Here is a 20,812-nt window from a genome sequence, read left to right on the forward strand (position 1 = left end):
GGATAAAGGAGGAGTTGCAAACCTACTGATTTTGCCTGGAAGTCATTGTAAACTTTTTAATTTATTTCGTGCTGTTTTTTTTAATTAAATGTAGATCAATTTATTTTATGAAAAACAAAGCCCATTGAATCCCTTCATCCAGCTGCATGCGCAGGCTGTCATAGCGGAACCTGCAGGGGGCAGCAGTCCGGGAGTCAGAGATGTGACGCCGCCGCTGAGACTTTCCACGAAGAAGAAAGGACTCGGACTGAGGGTGGAAAAAAAGCAGAGGAACTACTCCTGTTTACAACAACACAATGGAGCCAAAACGGCCGAATACCGTCTGCAACCGCCTATTACTGACTGGATTTACGCTATGTGTTGTATTAGGTGAGTGTTGAAGCCCACAGTGGGTTCCTTTGTTTCAAATAAATGCCTCGTTTTGAGCGCATTATTTTAGGTGGGACATCAGGTTAGCTTGCTAGCGATGTTGTCTAGCATCTCATGTAAGGGAGACACCTAACAACACCCGAACATCTGTCCATAATCTCGGCACCAATGTCGTGGTCCTAATAGCTACGAACAAACGCCTCCCTTTTTCCCTCGAACGTTACGTAAGACCCCGTTTGTACACACATTGTGATATAACATTTAAAGAAAAAAGTAATTAAATTGAGTAAAATCCGAATCATATTTGGTACACAGTGGTGGCTGCCCCCTTTGAGCGCAGCTCCGTCGGGAGGGATTGTTGGTCTGACCGTGGAAGGGATACACATTACTATTTGGCCCCACAGTGGATCACTAACTGTGTTTGACGAATGCCGATTTCAGCAACCTCTGGGAATTTAGAAAACCCATTCAAATAATGCGCTATCATGCAATGTGCGCTATCTATCCGACGACACGCAATTCTATGTCGAAATGTCAGACTTCCAGTAAGTGATTCGTTTGGTGGTTTCTCTGTCGATTAAAGGGTGTGTTGAATGAATGCCGAAGCTATGAAAATCATGTAGTCATGTTGGATTACTATTCATGTGTGTGCTATCATGCAGATATTTCCGACGATATACGAATGGGCGTTAAAGTGCCAGAATTTCAGTAAAAGATTCGTTTAGTTGGCTGTACTGTGGATCACTGACAGTTTTTGGTGATTACCGAATTGAAGAAAATTGTCTATTAAACTGGAAATATTTATCCAATATGTACCACAATGCAGCTGTTTTCCTCGACACCAGATTTTACCTTAAATTGCCTTATTTACGATAAGTGAATCGTTCGGCGTTAATCGACTGTCGCGCTAGTGGGACAGTCACTTTCTAAACTGACAAAACAACAGGCTAACACTATTAACGCCAATCAACTGAATCCGATTTCATCATCATTAGTCAACAGCGACTGTATTTCATTTACACACACTGTGGCTTGTTAACAGTGCCAACGCATCAGCTCTGTAGGTAGCCAGCCACACTTCCGACCTTGGTTAGCTTAGCTTCCAAAGCCAAAAAAACATATCATCTCCTCGTTATCTATCTCTGTCCCGACTCACATTATAAATGTAACATCGTGCAATCCTCAATCTCGGCAACAGCACATATCCAAAAACGCGAATTAATTCAGATGTGTTCTTTAAAGAAAGCACTGTTTTGACAACTAGCATAAAAATGGCTTCGTGTTTTTAACTTCGTGTAACTGCTGCTTCCACTGACGTTATATAGCTTCACTTTAAACACAGTAGACAATATGTTATACTGTATTTTTTTTATCACTGAATCAGACTAAGATTAGCTCCAAAATGAGCAATTTAATCTTATGTTCAAGGATGTAACAGTGTGTTTAAAACCAGCATCTGCAGACAGTTCCCATAAACAGACTTGTCTGAGACTGTGCTAAAATAAATTTTTGCACAATGGCAATTTATTTTTGCCATTTTGAAATAATGCCTGATGTTAGGGGAAGTGGACAATGCCGGTGGTTTTCTGTCCTCAGTCTCAGACTGCCTGGAGAAAATGAGTGACAGACACTTCCTCATGTTGTCATACTGTGGAATTAATGTCACGATTGGTACCTGGAACGCCACTCTCATTCGAAACCTATGTCATATTAGACTAAATTAAATCCTAGGGCATAGAGCGACATATAGAACATGCAAAACCAATCAGAACATAAAAAAATATCATATCTTAAATGTGCACATCAATGAAAGAATAACAGTTGTTTTATTACAAATCAATGCTGTTGTTGTCTACCTGTCTGAAATTAAACCACATACTGCAGATTCCCAATGAACAAGTCACACCTTAAGCCATTTAAATGCTTTTTTTTTGGGTAATTTTTACAACCAGTTTGACCAAAAATGTGACAATTTTGTGATGAAATGCACAGAATGTTAAGCAAAACTGTTTGCTAATACCTGTAATTCATCCTGTAGCCCACCTCTGCCTCCCACCAAACCAAGCTCATTTTACATTTGTAGTTTCCTTTGGTTCTTCTGGTTTCTGTGGCTCATTCATCATTTATTCTCCTGGGTTTTATTTTCCTTATTGCAAGACCAGAGCGCCATCAACTGTAGCATTGAAATGTACTACTTTAATCCTTCATTATTTAAAAATTAAGCACAGAAAAAACTAAAGTTTAATGGGTTTTTTTAAGAAGCACATCGGCACATGAATTTTTAATAATTTGTCACCGTAATCTAGCTTCATCCAAATCTATAAAAGGATTAGTTGAGAAACACACTTCTTCTGTCAAGCTGTGATGTTTAGGCATTTTTTTACCTTTAAAAAAAAATGCCCATAAAGATGAAGACTGCCCAGTTTCAGACAAGACTCATAATAGATATTCAAGTTAGTTACTTATGTCAGTGGGATTAGGAATGAGTTTGTTTTACTTGTGCAACCAAAGCCGCACGTTGTGGTTTCACTTTGGCTCTGAAGTTGTTACAAAGCTGTTGTGCGGTGTGTTTGTGTCTGTTGACCCCTGCACGTTAAGCTGTTTTCTAAACTGGATCATATTTCACAAGTGGCAGCTACCTGTGCTGTTGTTAAGCAAGTGCTGCTATAGTAAGGCCTCATTTACGGATAGGGATAGGACGGTACCGTCTGATACCGATATCACAAACTCAAGTATCTACCGATACCGATATCAGTCCGATACAGTCATTTTAGACCATTTATGACCATTATGAAGTTGTTTACAATACATTTGTGCTGAGTCATTTCAAAGACACAATTCACCAGCTGTGTAACAAATATTGTTGTCATAAACAGCCCAAACATGACTCCGTTAAAATGCTTTTGCTGATTTTTATGTACATTATTACTGTCTCTGCATAGTGAAGTATGCATAGCATACTTAATAAAATATGCATGGCATATTTTGGATTTTTGGATTGTATCATTTTCATCTGACCAGTATCGGACTGATACCGATAATTCCCAGCCCTAATAACAGTTATGTTGTGTTATATAAGGTCACGGTTCTCAGACTGAAGTACGTGTACCACCAGAGGTACATGAGCTTCCTCTGTCACCTTACCTCTTGCTCCATCTTAATCTAATTTAACTATAACAGTGTGTGAAGTATATGTAAGGAAGAGGAGGATGATGAGAGAGCAAATTATTTTATTGAGAATTAATCTGCCCTCTGTGAAAAGTTCTTGTTTATACCACTGTATTGTAACATTGGTGATAATGGTGTTACTTCCTGAGCTCAAGATGTCCTCACATGGTACTTGGTATTAAAAGTTTCAGAACTGCTTGTATAAGATATTTTTCCTCAAAGTTTTTCCCTCTCATTCAAAAATCCCCCCTCACACCATGACACTTGTTTCAATTCCAGTCACAAAACCCACTTCTGCGATCGACATATACGCCGATGGTGAGGTGGTAATGCAGAACGGCACCTCGGGGATCCTCCGCTGCACCTTCAAGTCCAGCGAAGTGGTCAGCAGCTCCACCTCAGTGACCTGGAGCTTTCAGTCGAGTCAGCCAGACCACCAGTTCTTCAAAGCACCGTACGTGGTAAGTTTGTCCCCGCCGCTCGCTTCCTGTAAGGAAGTTTTCCTGTGATTGTGGTTTTCTTTATCTGCACGAACGCATGGAGAGAAAACCCTCAACTTTTGCTCACATTCCATGATTTCAACACTTTGGAGATAAAGGTTTCTTTACGTTTTGAAACAATCGTGCTGCTGAGCTTGTGTTTGTGAGATAAAAGTGTTACTTTAAATATTTAGCACTTTTTATTTTTGTTTGATCTTGTTTCATAATGCTGCAGCAGTGCCTTGTTGTTGTTATAGGTCTTTCCTTCTTGTTCTTTTGTTATTCTCATCCTTGTTCTTCTTGTTTTTCTTCTTGATTTCCTTCTATTTGTTTTTCTTCTTGTTCTTCTTCTTGGGTTTACTTCAACTTGTTTCTTATCTTGTTCTTCTCATTGTTGTCCTTGTTCGTCTTGTTGCTGTTGTCATTGGTCCTTTCGTTTCTTTTTCCTCCTTGTTCTTGTTGTCGTTGGTCTTCTCCTTGTCCTTGTTGTTCTTCTTGTCTTGCACCTCTTAGAACTTTTTAATTATTTCCTTCTTTTTAATGTACCTCTGCTTTCACCATTTGTTTAGATTAGTATATGACTTTGCCACGATTTATCTTGCTTGAGCCTCTCAATTAAATCTCATGTTGTGTTTTCATAATTTTCATATTCATTTCATGTAGCATCATGATTATCAGGATTTCAAGGAGAAAGCTGTAGTATTTACATATCGTGTTTATGTTTGGGTGATTATTATAGATGTTGTTATTAAACGGTCAGTATATACTGACCGTGATACATTCATTCGAAACCCTTAAATGCCTGCGAAATCACTGCATATTTAAAATGTTAATAACAGCAGTGACATGTACATCTATAAACACTGTGCTGAAGAGCATCGCCTGCTGTATTTAATTAGGATGATTTTAGGACGTGGTTTGTTTGGATCACTGAGGCTGGGCGCAAGCCTCACCTGTCTGCTGTGATCTCCTGCAAACACGACATAGCCTTAGGGTGTTTTTGCAGAAAAGTCGTGTCAGAACACACACGCAATCAACACGTGGCATATCAAGCTCATTATATCTGTAATAATGTTTGATTCAGAGCCTTGTTTAGACAACACTGCAGAACTACCAAACCTTTCCAAAACGGACTCTCCGGTGTGTAAATCTGAAAACACTCGCTTGTTTTAGTGTTTTTAGAGAATTTGTTTTTAGGGATTTTGACTTTGTGATCATTTTAACATGATCAGATGGAAGAAGAAAATTAGTAGAGTTAGATGGTAGTGAGACCTGCTATGATGTATGGCTTGGAGACACTGGCACTGTCTAAAAGACAGGAGGCGCTGGAGCTGGAGGTGGCAGAGCTGGAGATAGAGTGACCAGGATGGACAGACGTAGAAATTAGCACATGTGAGTGACAGCTCAGGTCGAACATTTTTTGGAAATAAAGTAGGAGAGTGAAGGTTGAGATGGTTTGGTCATGCGCAGAGGAGGGATATTAACCCCACCACCACATGTTGGAGGTGATGCACCTGAGGAAGAAGAGGAGAAGAGGATTAGCTGTTTCTATGTTGTCCAGGTGTGAATTTGACCACTAAAATGTCTGTACATGCTCATGTGTGTCTAAATAATTTTTACGCCTTTAAAAAAATAATCAGACATTCCTGGCAGTCACCTGTTTTACCAGCAGCTTTGGACTATTTTTGGGAAATCTGTCTGTTTTCCCTCCCTCATGTTTGCTACAGTGACACAGTATTAGTCATCTCAAAAAATGTTTGGTCTAAAAAACAAAGCACTTGAAGTGGAGTCGAGTGTCACTCAAGCCAAAGCGATTCTATCAGGAAAAGCTGCCACAACAAACGATTATTGTCGTTATCCATTAATCTGATCTAATCAAATGTTCCAAACCTGGAAATGATGATGTTCTCAAAGAGCTTGGTTTGTCCACAAACCAAAATGATTCAGTTTTTGTGATTTTGTGAGCAAAAAAAACAGAAATTATAATTTTATTTTTTTTTTAAAAAAACAGACTCTGCGATTAATTGATCCTCAAAACAGTCAACAGTTAATTTTCTAATCAGTTACTTTTTTGATTGATTGTCTCAGCACTACTGCCAGGACCTGAAAATATGGAGACTTTGTGGTTTAGTTTCACTGCCGATGTCTTTCCTGTTGATGTGAAAGTGGTTTTGACGGACTCTGCTGAGTGGAGTCATCCTCAGACTGTGGGAAACAAATGATTACAATTGAAATCACTTCCTTTTCACTTCTATCTGTGCGTGTGTGTGTGTGTACACAGCTGCTGACACAAAGCCACATTTGTTTGCACCCTTTTTCTTGGCTGCACAAAAAACTGTCCTCTCTCCACATACGTACAGTATGTACCTGAGCCATGTTGGAGTTAAATCCGATGGGTGTTATTTTTAACCACAGCTTCCTCTGCGTAAGTAGGTGTGTGGAGCAGCTCTGAATCAGATTTTATTTCATGTTAAAGCTTTGCTGTGGCTGAGAAAAAAATTAAGCACTCTGTTAGGGTGGGGGTGATTGATATTGTGAAATATTGCAAAATTTTGTGTGGCAATATTTCTCTTTTGAGACAACAACTATCATTTTTTAGCTGATGTTACCAAAAAAACATTAAGCGTTTTGTGGCAATATCAGAGGGAATGGTAACTTTTATATCATTATTCCCATTTTCAGTCAAAGGATGGAGATCTGTGAGAAACAAAGATGTTGTCTTTAGTCTGCCGTATAAGATGTGTATAGATCAAGACAATCATTCATCTAAAGTGAGGGCTACAAGCAACTGTGGTGTGATTTGTTTAGAGCTTGTGTTTATGACCAACGTGATATTCAGGCTGCCTGGATTTATTTTGATAACTTGATCACTTTCGATATCTGGCAGTTATTCATTCGTTTGGGAATTACAGTCCTGAGAAGCACGTGCCCGAAACGTGTGATGCACCGATGAATCTTGTCTGTGATTGGACAGTTGTTCCGCGGAAGTCCTGATGGCTACCGTAATGACAAGTATATGGGGTACAAAGCTCTATTTCTCTGCTTTCCGGGATCAATCCATCCATCTTCTACCGCTTTATCCTCCACATGAAGGTCACGAGGGGTGCTGTGTGTCTCTGAACTCACCTGTGATTGGTCAGAGTTTCCCCTCATGGACCTGATTTCCTCAAGGCTGAAAACAGAAACCGACAGAGGAGCAGAAGTCGTGTTCTCTCTTTCAGATCATGTCATTTACATTATGCTGATTATTATGATTATTATGGAATCATTGAGCAGTGATGACAGAAATATGTTGCCTAACCCAGTTTTCATAAGTGGTTGGAAGGATTTCAATGTTGCTCATATAGAGCTGATTACATCTAGGTGTCACAGCTTTAGGCCATTTCCGCAGATGTGTCACAGCATGCAAAAAGAATAAATGTAAAGCTTCTTTTTACCAGTAGATGCTTTGAATTCATGTTACGTCATTCCCAGTGTCTCGAGTGGTTACTAACTTTCTTTCATGCCCTTCCAGATTTTCTACTTTGTACATGGGACAGCATTCCCGGCACAGAACATGTTCAAAGAAAGGGTGCAGTTTATTGGCGACGTCAACAAGAGGGACGTCTCGATCCAGCTGAGTCCGGCTCAGTTCAGTGACAACGGTACCTTCTTCTGCGACGTGAAGAACCCACCGGATGTAACAGGAACTCCAGCTCGAACGGAACTCAGGGTCGTTCTGAAAGGTGCGATGTATTCATTGCTTCTTGTTTTTTGTCAATTTAATTGTTTTTGCTTAAGGTTTTTCTCACCTTTATTTTTTACCTCTTCTCCAAGTGAGACCTCACCAAGACATTGAGCATTGTTACACATGCAATTGGACAACCACGTCAATAAATAACATCAGAAACACAAAAATTACAACACAAAACATGAGCTTAGGGTTTTTTGAAGTATGTATTGTAAGATATATATATATAATATATTATTTACTATACATATAGCTGACTGTGCTCTGCTGGCATCCTGTGCCGAGAATATGAAGAAGAAGCAGCAGCAGCAGGAAGGAGGCAAAATGAATATTAGCCACTTAACAGAAGACTCTCCTCATAAAATGTATGTTGGCTTAAGTGTATGCTGTCTCAAGAATATGTTCACTGCTTTGTTTCACAGTTTGACATCGTTTGGCACCTGGAAACTAAAGTTTGTGTCACTGACTCTAATTTGCGATGTCGGTGTGTGAAAACCTTCATTCAGATTTCCTTTAAAAGTTGTTGATATAAGCAGCAGTGGACCAGAAACTCATGTGTCCTGTGACCTAAAATAGCTGAATTTCCCTATGGACTTTGGTTTTGGGGACTGAATGGTTTCCAGTTGGTAAAGTCAGACTAAAAGCAAGGTATCCATGAAAACCTATTCTTGAGACGGTGTACACTTAATCTGACGTTGATTCCTTTGTTTTGTTGGGACTCAAATGTTGTTTTCCCCGCTGCTTCTCGTCTTGACACAGGAGGCGTGTGGAACACAGTTGGCTGCATGTTAAACACTGACTATGAGTCAGTGTCTCACAAAACCACGCTTCGCTGAACCAAAGATAAAGAAACACATGTACACTGATATACAATACCTGTCTCAGTTCTGCATGAGCAGAATTGTGGCCGTGATCAGACTCCGCACACACACACATACATGCTGACTGGGTGTTGTAAGAAAAGACAATATAGACTAGTGTGAGTCTGTGTCCTTGTACTGAATGCTTCCTCTTTCCAGGTAAAGAGTGAATGTTTTCCTGTCAGTGTGGCCTCCTGTCACTTAGACTAATGAAAACCAAGATTAAATCAAGGTGCATCTTTTAAATGTGCCACCGTACCGCACTCTAAATGTGATTGTAATTCAACGAGGATTTACTGTACCTTAAACCTCAAACCTTCTCTTAATCTCAGTCAAAGCATCTCGAAACATTAATCATCAGATTTGTAAAACCAAAGAACCACTGTCCTTACGACTGCTGAATATACAGTACTAAGACAAAAAAAGTAGTTTTTTGAACTTTTATAGTTAAATAATTACTTGACATTGTATGTTTCTGTCACAAAACTGTTGGTGTCTGTCAGTGTTAATGTGCAGCTGAATCTGTGACAGATTAAAAACATAAATAATATTTGCTTTATCATTGTATTCACTCACCCTCACTTATTTTATATGGCTCGCATTGTCACTGGTGTCTGGTTATTAAACGTTAATCCACAGCTGTGTTTGAGAGCCAAAATTGACACTTGATAGTGGGCCAAAAGTAAGTCAACGCCTATTGTTGTGTATTCATTTTAGGTGCAAGCAAGTTCTGGGATCCCTGATTAAGTATTTCTTAGCTTTTATCGTTAAATAACAACTTCAAAACACTTCTAATAATAATCTCAATGACCAAACCTGAATTTCTATATATACGTTTATAGTAAATCCAATTAAAAAGCCTTAAATTGATAAGTTTGACATGTGTCACTGGTGTATGGTTCTTAAAAATGAACCCACGGCTGACGGTGACAGGTCAAATGCATCGTCTCCTCGGGCAGCTGGCAGAGAAATAACTACAGAATATAAAAGCCGTTCACACAGGTACATTCTTGTTGTTTGTTGTCAGCCGTACAAAGCCCAAGGCTGCATGTGACGGCTTGTTATCTTCTGCTTCACCAGCAGCAGCAGCAGCTTCACCCTGCAGGTGGGACTTTGTTCCATGTCAAGAATTTAGAGTCTAAAAAAGCAGAAGAGTCACAACGTTAGGCACATTGTTTGTTAATCAAAATATGTCTGATTGCATCGCCGGGGTTTTTTCTTCTTCTCACGCTCTCTCGGACACAAAGAATTTTGTTGGTATTTTTCCAAAACACGCCGCACTTTTGTTTACAGACAGATGTTCAGGTATCGCTGACACACGCCCTGCTGTGGGGTATAATTGAGGACAAAGATGCCTCATTCATGACCTTCAACTTAAAGGTGTACGTCACATTTTTTGTTGCTGCTTTTATTATACTTTTTAAATCACTCGGCAAAGTGTTTTTCATCCGGAAAAAAAACATCATAAAACAAACACGTTCACTTGTAGCCACAAGGTCCGGAGGAGAAATACGGCGTTAAGGAAACACCTCAAACGTCTCAGCGGTTTGTAAATGAGGAAACGCCAGAGGCACAGTTATACTTTGTCACTAAAGATACATGTACATTTTATTTGATATTTTATATTCAGTTTGCATATTAATAACATATGTGATCGTATTTACAGGCCAGAAACTTTATTTAGTGTCTGTGTATTGAAGGACTGTTGTTTTGTTGTTGTCTGCAGAAGTTTGCCAATCCTCCGTTCCCACACATATAAACCCATTTTTTCCCATTTATTCATTCCGTAAAGTTCAGTTAACTGTAGTTGGAGTAAACTACAACATATATATAAAACAGAAATACAGTAGCAAAAAACCTGTATACAGGATAAAATGCATAGGAACTCAGTTATTTAATAGATACAATTTACTGATGTAAAAATCTGAAAGCTGTTGTCAGCAACATATATATATATTAAAATATGTGTTAAAAAGGCTTTATATTTTGAGAGATATCACTGATTTAGAGTTTTGTAAAGGCTACATCCACACTACATTTTGTTTTTGTTAGAAAACACATCAATTCTATCATGGATACGCCTGCGTCCACACTACCCTGGTGTTTCCATGATCATGTTTCATGTTCATTGCTTTTAATTGAAAAAAACAGGGAAACTGAAATTAGGATCTTTAAAAACAAAAGACATAGTTACCTGTATTGATGTGGTTGTTGCTGAAAACAACTAATCAGGAAAAAGGGGATAAATAAAGTACAAAATACAAACATGCTGTACAAGAGTGCTCTTGCTCTTGTTCTCCAAATCTACAAACTAACCGCGACTGTTGTCTCTCTTGTTTTCCTTTGCAGAGTCTCTCCCTCAGAGCAACACCACGGTTATAGCGGCGGCAGTCTGTGGATCCCTGTTTCTGCTCATCCTCATCGCTGTCGGCGCCTGCGTCGTCATGAAGGTGCTGCACAGCCGCCACGACTACGAAGGGTGAGTGTCGTCATTCCCGTTTCTGCCCTGAGACGATAACAGATCCATAATGTTGCCAGACATTTTATTTAATATACCTCCATCGAAGATATGTATGCAAATTACAACCACCACCACCTAAATTGTAGGAGTATGTAGATGTACGTCTTCAGTAGAGTAAAAATTATACACAAAATTTAAATTTTCAATAAAATAATGTACATTCACTGATGATTATTAGCAGTTTGAGTAGATTAATGTCACTGCAGTGGTGTTTATTGTAAGTAATATGATATTTTACTCTTTCATGTTTATTTTTAAATTCAGTATCTAGAAAGTGAATGTGATGAAGTTAAGGTGTTTTCCTGTCACTGAAATGTCAGTTTTAATCATTTACGGAGTTCTAATCATCAAACTGTAACACTTGCCTAACTCTGTCTGCATGGGAGCTGGGTTCACTCTCCGTCTGTAGCCTTGGACAAAAAAACTTTACTAATTATTAACACATTTGTGAAAAAACATTGTCAAACACTAGAGTTATAGCCGTTGCTGTGTTGCCTGAGTTACGTAACATGCGCCAGCTGGTGACCATGAGTTACGCCATAGTGTTCCATGAACATGAGCGACGCTGTAGAGGAGATGCCACTGATGCTTTGAGCCTGTGAAGAGCCAGCGATCACTGGTGTTTGCTGTTTGCACTGGTGCCTCCTCCATCATCATCGCACACGTGTCGTAACACAACTAACATTTCAGCATCACTTTGTGTCTCATTAACAAGCTAGTGTCCGTCATCTTTTACCACTAACATCCAAAAACTAATCACTGTCTTCTTCATTTGTCTCTGGCAAACTAACACACACACTCACACCGTCATCAGCATGTTTTTGTGATGACTCGTGTTTAGACAACAGAAATGTGCTGGTGAGGTGTTTTGCTGACAGCAGAAAAAGGACAGTAGCCTCTTTTTTTAGATTGTGCAGCTCGGTGGTTCCCAAACTTTAGGGTGTGGTTTGGCCAATATGTTAAAAAACGACATGCTGTTGTGCTAGTTTGTGAAAGAAGGGGCCGTGTAAACAAAAAATATAAGATGCTTCACCAGTGTGATGTGGGGGTGATGACCACTCCACCACATTTGAAACAATCAAAATGTTGTGTGAGTCCGATTAAAAACCTGATTTTACATCTAAAACTACATGGATATGTTCAACTGGGTCAAAACTAGCCAAGATGCTCTCATAAAGAGCTGATACAAAGAAGAGAAAAACATGGTGAAATGCTGAGACACAAGGAGACTTAATCTATGCACCGTCAGCATGAAGAATGATATATTTTGAATTGAGCTAGTGCATTTAGTTTTTTGGCATCTGTGACATAAAAGGTCAACCAGAAAACTCATACTAACAAGCTGAAAGGGGGCATATCACCACCTAGTGTAGCTAAGCGAATTGCAAAAGAAGCCTGTTGAGAGAAATTGGTTAAGGCCACATCCACACGGCATCGGCACAAATCAATCTTTTTCTTTGCCGTGTTAAAAAAAGTAAAAAAATGAACCGAGCCAGGGGGTAGAAACGGAAACAAGGTCTGTTTGTATATGTTTTGTGCCGTTAACATGTGCATATTTAGCGGCTTTACAGACCCCCGACATTGTGTCGTAACCTAAATACTTTTGGAGACAGAAATGCAAAATTATGCCGCACAAGTGAGATCCATCTCACTGTATTTACTGCTGTTTTCAGATTTTTCAAACATTTCCAATCCTCTAAAACACCGTTTCCACTTCTCTGACCCAAAAAAAGTATGCATATTCACCTAATTTCTGTTTCTGTGTGGACGGCCCCTAATTCTACTGCGAATAGACTCTCTTGCTCAACAGAGTAATTCCAACAAACATCCCTGCCCTGACATGCTAAAATGGTTTCCGATGTCGTCGCTCACCGAGTGAAAGTTTGGGAACCACTGAATTAGCCCAAGGTGAATTAGTTTACATGAACCACCTCTACGAGTGTGTAAAAGTGCTTGCAGGGCACCGGCAACCTGTTTTCTGTCTGTTTAAATAACAGATGCAATCTTTGTAAATCAAGTCGTGCTGCTAATATTTATACTGCACTGCATGTACATACGCAGTGTGATTTGCATGTGGATTCTTGAAAGTTTTAGCTCCTATTGTGGATTTCTTTTTCACTCTGACCTTTCAGATCATTTTATACCTTAAAAATCTAAATTTCTAATGGTTTGATTACCTGAGTGGTATTTAGTGTCAGATTCACCATTATTATCACTTATTTATTCATAATTGTGATGTATTTTTAAAAGGGTTAAACATGAATGCACAGAATTCCAAAGGTGTGATGTTTATCGTGATTATCTAAGTCTGTCTGAGATAAAGACTTTGTTCCCCAGACGACATTTAGGAATTCACAGTAGCTTGATGTTTGATGATATTTGACTTATATATCAACCTCGTCTCCCTCCGAAGGCTGTCACTGCTTTTCATAGAGTGTCTCTGTGTGGGAGACGCCGCGCTCTCTGTTTCACACCCAGTGTTTCATGTGCTCATCTCTCATTGTTTTTTCATTTTTGTCTTGTCCCCCACCTTACTTGTGTTGCCTGTGTTTCACCAATGATCGCTCAACATCGTGGCAAAAACCGTAAACCTCTAAACTAGATGTACGACCTTGGAAAGCATGAGCACTCAGGCTCCGCAGGCACGAAAGAAGGTGGAGTCTGGTCTGGAGGGCTCCAAGAGCACCGTCCCCCTGGGTCCACTACAGGTATGAGCTGAGGGGACCCACTGATCCACAGGCTGCCGCTGTCAACAGTTTACCAGGAAGTGTAGTGTGTTTGTGGCCACACTGGAAACCTTCAATATTATCCCCTGATATTATGTCATAGATATCACTTTGTTGACAAATTTCCAAATGTGTTTTAAGAGAGTAGCCAGGTTTGTTTTGCTGTCACTGTTGCCCCCTACTGCATAGAAAGTGAACAACACAGGAAGTTTAAGAAATGCAAGAATGTATTTTCACAGAGAAAAATGGCTGTAGATCTTTTCCACATTTTACACATTTTTGAACCTAAAATTTCACCCAAACTTTGTTTATGATCTAGTATTTTGCAATATATTTTTAAAATCTGCAATACAAAGGGTTTACAGTATCAGCATTATTTAACACACTAGTCATAAAATCATCAGTTTAAATGGAGCAGGTAAAACAAAGAGTATAAAACTAATGCATTGTTTGAAGGCTGGATTTAAATATTAAATGAAAGGCCTGGTTATTCCCCAAGTAAACAGTTGACCCTCTTAGTGAGAATTGGGGGTTGACGTTGTTATTTCTAAGCTATCACTTACCACTTGACCATGAAATTAATATGGAATTAACCATAACACGACTTTCCTGTGACCAAATTAATACCATATTGTTACTGTGTTATCCAGTCATTTGTAAAAATAGTCTCCCGTTCACATTATTTAATCAGTTAATAAACTAATTTAACTCAGCTCAACTTCACACCATCACTTTTGTGCTTGAGTGTGCATTTGTTTTATTTTACTGTTCATTTTATCAACTGGAAAAAAAACACATTTCTAATTTAACAGCCAATTAACTTTAAAATTGTTTGCCAACATAAGAAAAATGAATTACTTATTGAATTTCCTTTCCCTTTCTCTCCTCTTTCTGTTTTTCTTTCAGGGCCCGGTGATATACGCACAGTTGGATCACTCAGGCAGCAAAAACTCCTTCCATAAGATGGAGCCCGTGGTCTACGCTGACATACGTAAAAACTGAAGAGGAGCGGGGGACCGTGAAAGAAAAACAAACAAAAAAAGATGAAAAAAATAACAGTCAAGTATCAGACCTCTTTATCAGCTGCTCTTGGGTAGGGAGGGATTATTTCAACAGGGACATAATCGGTGCAGTTTGTTTTTTTAGTTTTTTTTGTAAATCTCATCCTCTGAAAGCATACCGCTGTTACGACCCCTCCGCGCGCTTCAGTTTAAAAGACAAAAAAGAGAAAAAAACACTACAGCGCTCCATCGCGTCTGCCTTTAAATTGTTTCCAACACAGGGATCAAAGTTAAAAGAAGCATTAATATTCTGTATTTATCATTCCAACATGTTAAAAAAAGATGTTGTTTCGATAACTGTAGCTGTGTGCTTAAAAATAGAACAACAGGTTCCGCGGGCTGTTGCACCAGCTGAACACAAGTCAGATCACCATCAAAGCTCCAGTCGTGACGGAAAAGTACAGCCAATGGAAACGTTTTCCCCGAATACTGAAGGAGAAAACACGTGATCCTGCGAGTGTTACAGTGCCTAAATGTGATAGATAATAATGACATCAGGTTCTGTTTTTGGCTGCGTTTTGTCTGTATTTGTGAAATGCAGCGTTAACCCAAAAAGAAAAAAAGAAGCTGCAGTTTTAACAGGGTTCCCGCAGGTCCTTGAAATCCTCAAAAAGCCCTCGGAAGGTTTTGAAAAATGCCCTGAGTAGACATGGGTCATTGAAAGTGCTTGATATTTGATATTTAGATAAATGTCTCCCTTGTTTGTCACGACGCCACCTACTGTTTCATGCCCTGCACTGCCTCATGTACATAGACGAGACACATGAGGATCAAACGAGTCAAAAGAGTCGTGATGCCTGGGAAATGAAAATTCCAACATCTCTGTCTCACCAAATAAAAATGACAAAGACTGATTTTGCTCAAGATCCCAAGGACAATCACTTGTCCACATGCATAGCGTGCTGCAAATCAATAAAAGTGGACACCATAATGGGCGAAGACGCTCTTACAAGTTGCCCTCCCATCTTGAGCTGTGTCAGGACTTTCTGTCCCTGAATTTGCGGTAATTTGTCCTGGAAAGTCCTTGAATTTGATGTCAACCAAGGTGTGGGAACCCTGTTTAAACTGAAATCTCAACAAATGTCTTCCCTCCGTAATGCTGCACAGTGACAGATTTTACTGTATGTCAATCCTCCAATGTCCCTGCAAGAAGACATTAGAAAACTATCACAACAACAAGTCTGAAACTGTTAAATTAGAGTCAAAACCTGCATAGTTCTGCTTTAAAAGACGGATCGACAACATGCAAAATATCCTCAGCTTTAAGAGTCTTATGCTTCATAAACGTAGGTTTTGTCACTTTTACTAACAGGCGCTGTTTCACAGAGGATCAAATGTTTTGTCGTTCAGATGTTTCTAAAAGAACGAAACCAAACATCGGGCGTACTTTGATGTTCACGCCTCTTCATAAACTTAAACCAAATCCTTCTATGATTGAACCATTTTTTTGTGTGAAACTGACATTTTGTCCAGAGCAAACGGGAGAGATAACCACTATTTCTAATGTATCCTGTCACATGTGAAGTAGCGTCTATGATCATTGTCGATTCTGTACTGATATCGTCATCAAAATCTCTGACGCCAACGAAATGTTGGCGGCAGCAGAACAAAAAAACTCCCCTATGCCAAGTATCGCATGTTGGTGCTATAAATGTTAGTCGGTGTAGTTAAGAACAAAGTGCTACTGTTGTAAATATGAAAGAAAAGTTACTTCGTTGACTTTAATATGATATCTTCTTGTCTTTCTAACCTGTTCCCGCCCTGACGACGCGTAGTAACAACTGACCAAAGCCGAGCAGACGGCGTTCATGTTTGTTGTCATTGGGGCTGCAACCAGTGGTTATTGTCAGTGTTGATCGTTTAATGAATAATTTAATGAGTTTTTCTGTCGCAGAGAAACCAGAAAATACTCACATTTAAGAAGCTGAAATCTTAGTTAATATAACTGTCATTAACTTAATCTGTTAATCACTTTCACTCTAGCTTTTATACATCTGTTGCCTTGGAGAAAATAATCTGCTTTTAAATTTAACTTATTGATAAAGTTTGAACTGGTTGATGGCGCTTTTCCACTTCACAGTTCCGGCTCGACTGGGCACGTTTATTGTTTTGTTTGCTTTTCCATCAGTGATGGTACCTGGTACCTGAGCCGATCCTAAAATGTGCCGTCGTCACTGGAAGAGTCATGAGCGCGACGTCTGACACGAGAATCAAAGAGAAACAATGCAGAACTGTAGATCGCTTAAAAAGAGTGAAACATCCTTGAAAACATTAAGCGTTAATCTCCACCATCAGTAATTGAGTATTTTTTGAAATGTTATCGTCAGTCACTGATTGATTCATTGTTGCAGTCCTATTTCTGACAGCTGACAATCAAACATGTTATTTTTACTCACGCTAGAGAACACGGCTCACGCTCGGACGTGAAAAAACTATTCCTTAATCGGTTTTGTGCAGCGAGAAATTCAAGATGAGCGAAGACGTGAAGGCTCGGCCGACACCGCAGTCATCCACAGCATGTAAACAAACAAGAGTGTGTGCGTGAAGTCGTGGCGTCGCCGTCGTCGTCGTGGTCGTAAACTCGCAGCTGGTGCAACAGTTGAGCTGAAGCCACCGTTCACTTCAGTGACATCGTGACTTTGTTCAGTTTGGGGGCAGATAGCGCCACGCGGTGACGTTGCATGCATGTAAATGTTAAAACAGCTAAACGTGGTACTCACGGTGTTACTGTGAAAGCTTCAGTCGTCTGTAAACATGTCGCTATGGTACCGTTGAAAAATGAAAAAGACACTGCCTCCTCCTATGACTTTTGCTTTTCACCTCAGCTCAACATGTTTATTTTTAAATCATCTTTCGTTGCTCTTTGTGTCTAACCCTTCATTTTTTTTCATTTTTTTTTAAAAAGGGCAAATGAAGTCTGACAAAAAAGGTTTGCTGCTCAAACATCAATAATAACCTGTGCTGCAGTTTTTTTTGTGTAAGATAAAATGTGTACCTGAGGTGAAACGATACACTATTTGCATGCAATTTACTAACAGAACAGTCGTTATTATGAGAATATCCATCGTTTTATTTCATCTACATATTATGTAAAGCTCTTTTCTTTTAATTACTTTTAAAACTAATGGGCCAAATATCTTAATATCAGCAGTCATGTTAGGTTTCAGTTGTGTTCACATGCTTTAAAGCTTTAAAACACATTCCAAATTAGTTTTTTTATACTTTGTGTTAAAGCGTTCAAAAGCCAAATTTGTATTTTTTAGTTTTAGTTTTTTTTTTTTTGGGTTTGGTGAATTATGAGAACAACGTTTGTGTTGCGACCAAGTCTTAAAGCTTCAGCTTGTGATTCCAATAATGCAGTAAACCAGTATGTGTATATATATTTTTAGCTCGTGTAAGATATAGTGCTGTTTACTGTAACTCATTCCAGTGTGGTGTGGCTGCGGGGGGAACGTCGCCTCCAGCAGGTGGCGTACTGCGCGTTTCCTGCGCTTCAGTCTTAAAGGACACTTTCAGCGGATGCAGTGCCTGTGCGAAGAGTCCGTCGGGTTAAAAATGGCTTGAATTAAACATTATTTAGTCAACAGTACGATCAGAAAATTCATATTTAAAAGATCCGACAAACATATTTAAGAACACATCCACAGTGAAGAACTTTGTCGGAGATGATGTAGATTTGTAAATGAGGGCTGCGACTAAACATTCATTTTTAATCCAAAACTTTTTATTTTACTGTTACAGAGGAGCAAAGAAACATTTTTAAAACCCGAAAATCGCAGAAAATCACAAATTCATCAATGAATTATCACATAATTTGAAGTAGTGTTTGATTATTAGTTGCTAAATTGTCGCAGCTCTTCAGTAAACCTGCCTTCAGTGGATTTGTATACACTCCTGTGCTCAATAAGCTAAAAGTCTGTAACCATAGCGACTGTAAACACTCCCGAACGCACAGTCGATGGGTTAAATGGAGCTTTAATGTCTTTGATCGGCGCGGAAATGTCCGTCAACGAACAAAAACACACTAACATTACAACAAAACAAGGTGACTTAAAAACAACTTGTGCCTAAATTGACAAATTATAAACAAAATCCATCGTAGTTTGATCAACACGTGCCTAATAAACATGCTAGCATGAGCTGATAAATCAGCTAAAACTAGTTACGTTAAAACCTGTCTGACTTTTTATTGCATTGTAAACTTTTGCGAAATTTAAAGGATAGAGGATAGAGTTCACGATGTTTTTTTAATCTGCGATGTCAAGAATGAAATATTTTTTAAAAAATCTCCCCCAGTACCTGTACCCCAGTGGCAGTTTACGAAATATGAAACACAACCAAGCGCCTTTAAATTCAGCATGCTAGCATGTTAGCATTAATATACTGCAGATGAACAACTGTAGACGACAAGAGGAAATGTTGAGTCAGCATATTTTTTTTTTAAATTAGCATACAAACATTGACTTACATACACTTTCTGACTAATACTGTACATAAATAAATACTATTTAAGCGCTCAGAAATCATGAATCGCGTCATATTGTGTGGTTCGTCCTTTTCGGGGACTATGAATGTTTGTACCGAACCATGTTTTTAGCGCCATCTCGTGTGTGTGTGTGTATAAATAGCATGTATATCTTCAGCTTCTGGACATTTATTTTCCTCTCATTTTCCATTTTTAAACTTGTCTGTACAAATAATAATCCTTGTATTTATGCTCTAACTTATTCACGTGGTCTCCGCGTCGAGGCTCAATCCTTTGAAAACACTCTTTATGTATTTGTTCGTAAACATTCGGACTAAAGAAAACGTTGATTCGGTTTCATTTTGACTCGACTGTGGCTTTGACTCTCGCTCATGCAGGCACTGTGTCGTCTTCCATTCGTGTCCTCTCTCTCTCTCTCTTTTAACGTTGTTTTATTTGCTAGCATGCGTCTCTTTCTGGCGCCTTCACCCGGAACGATCCTGTATGATACCGATAAAACAGTTACTGCTGGTCACTCTGCTCGTGTTTAGTGCTGTTTGTAGAAATTGTGATGTAAACTATAAATTATCGACAGTTTTTTTCTCCTCCCAGTTTTAACCGAGCTTGCGCGCCAACAAGTGCTCGGTGATTCGGTGGCAAACGCACCAGATGTTCGCTCGCAGTGAGTCTTAAAGTCTTAAAGTGCGTACTTAGTGTTTTTTCCGATGGTAAATAGTCAGTGTGTTGTTTGAGAATTGTTTGTTTATGTTATGTTGTAAAAAGAAAAAAAAACCTGCACTATGTCTTGTGTATCAAAGACAACGAATGCCCTGTGATTTTTTTTGTTTGTTTTATTTTACGTTCATCTCTGTCTGACCTTGGCCGCTGTTTAACGTCCTTAAAACTGGAATGTTGTACATTTAGTGCCTTTTACATTTCATCAGCTAACTTGAACATCTGCTCAAAATAGAAAATAAGATAAGATTCATTTATTTTACTTTTATTGTATGTATTTTTTTATACACATAATATCGCCTCTGTATCCACTGTTCAAATTTTATATAAAACCTATTCCTGGCCAAATATCCACATGTTTGTCCTGGTTTTTCCTTTTATTGTCAGCTGTGAAATGTCCATGTTCTGCTTTGTCTTTATGATTTAGCACCGAGAAGCTGCAGAGAACTTAATATTTAGCATTTCTGTGTCATATTAGCAACTGTTTCTTATGAAATTCATACCTAGTCTAATAAAACTGAAATTCTGCATTGAAACTTGAATTTAAAACCATAATTTATCACCAGTGTTGATAATGAACCTTAGAATTTATATAGTAGATGAATTCTGCTCTGTGGCGCTGAAAGGAAAAATAAAGGTGTAAGTTTTATTGGCAAATTTATTAATAATGGTACTTCAAACTTTAGATAGATTGATGG

General features: G+C 38.9%; 1 protein-coding gene across 1 annotated transcript; it reads left to right on the forward strand.

Annotated features, from left to right (window-relative positions):
• The first annotated feature begins 249 nt into the window (after window positions 1-249).
• mpzl1l (myelin protein zero-like 1 like) lies at window positions 250-20,464 on the forward strand. The gene is made up of 6 exons (XM_044042221.1): window positions 250-369; window positions 3,817-3,998; window positions 7,531-7,741; window positions 10,956-11,085; window positions 13,730-13,835; window positions 14,760-20,464. Exons 1-6 carry the CDS (start codon window positions 297-299, stop codon window positions 14,853-14,855), a joined length of 798 nt encoding a protein of 265 aa, XP_043898156.1. The 5' UTR covers window positions 250-296; the 3' UTR covers window positions 14,856-20,464.
• The last annotated feature ends 348 nt before the right edge of the window (window positions 20,465-20,812 follow it).

The sequence above is a fragment of the Solea senegalensis genome, linkage group LG13 (assembly GCF_019176455.1).
Source record: "Solea senegalensis isolate Sse05_10M linkage group LG13, IFAPA_SoseM_1, whole genome shotgun sequence".
Lineage (NCBI taxonomy): Eukaryota > Metazoa > Chordata > Actinopteri > Pleuronectiformes > Soleidae > Solea > Solea senegalensis.

Coding starts and splice junctions, on each gene's coding strand:
- mpzl1l (XM_044042221.1), top strand. CDS start 297: ATGGAGCCAAAACGGCCGAATACCGTCTGCAACCGCCTATTACTGACT. Junction 3,999..7,530: donor TCTTCAAAGCACCGTACGTG/GTAAGTTTGTCC, acceptor ATGCCCTTCCAG/ATTTTCTACTTTGTACATGG. Junction 11,086..13,729: donor AGCCGCCACGACTACGAAGG/GTGAGTGTCGTC, acceptor CCTCTAAACTAG/ATGTACGACCTTGGAAAGCA.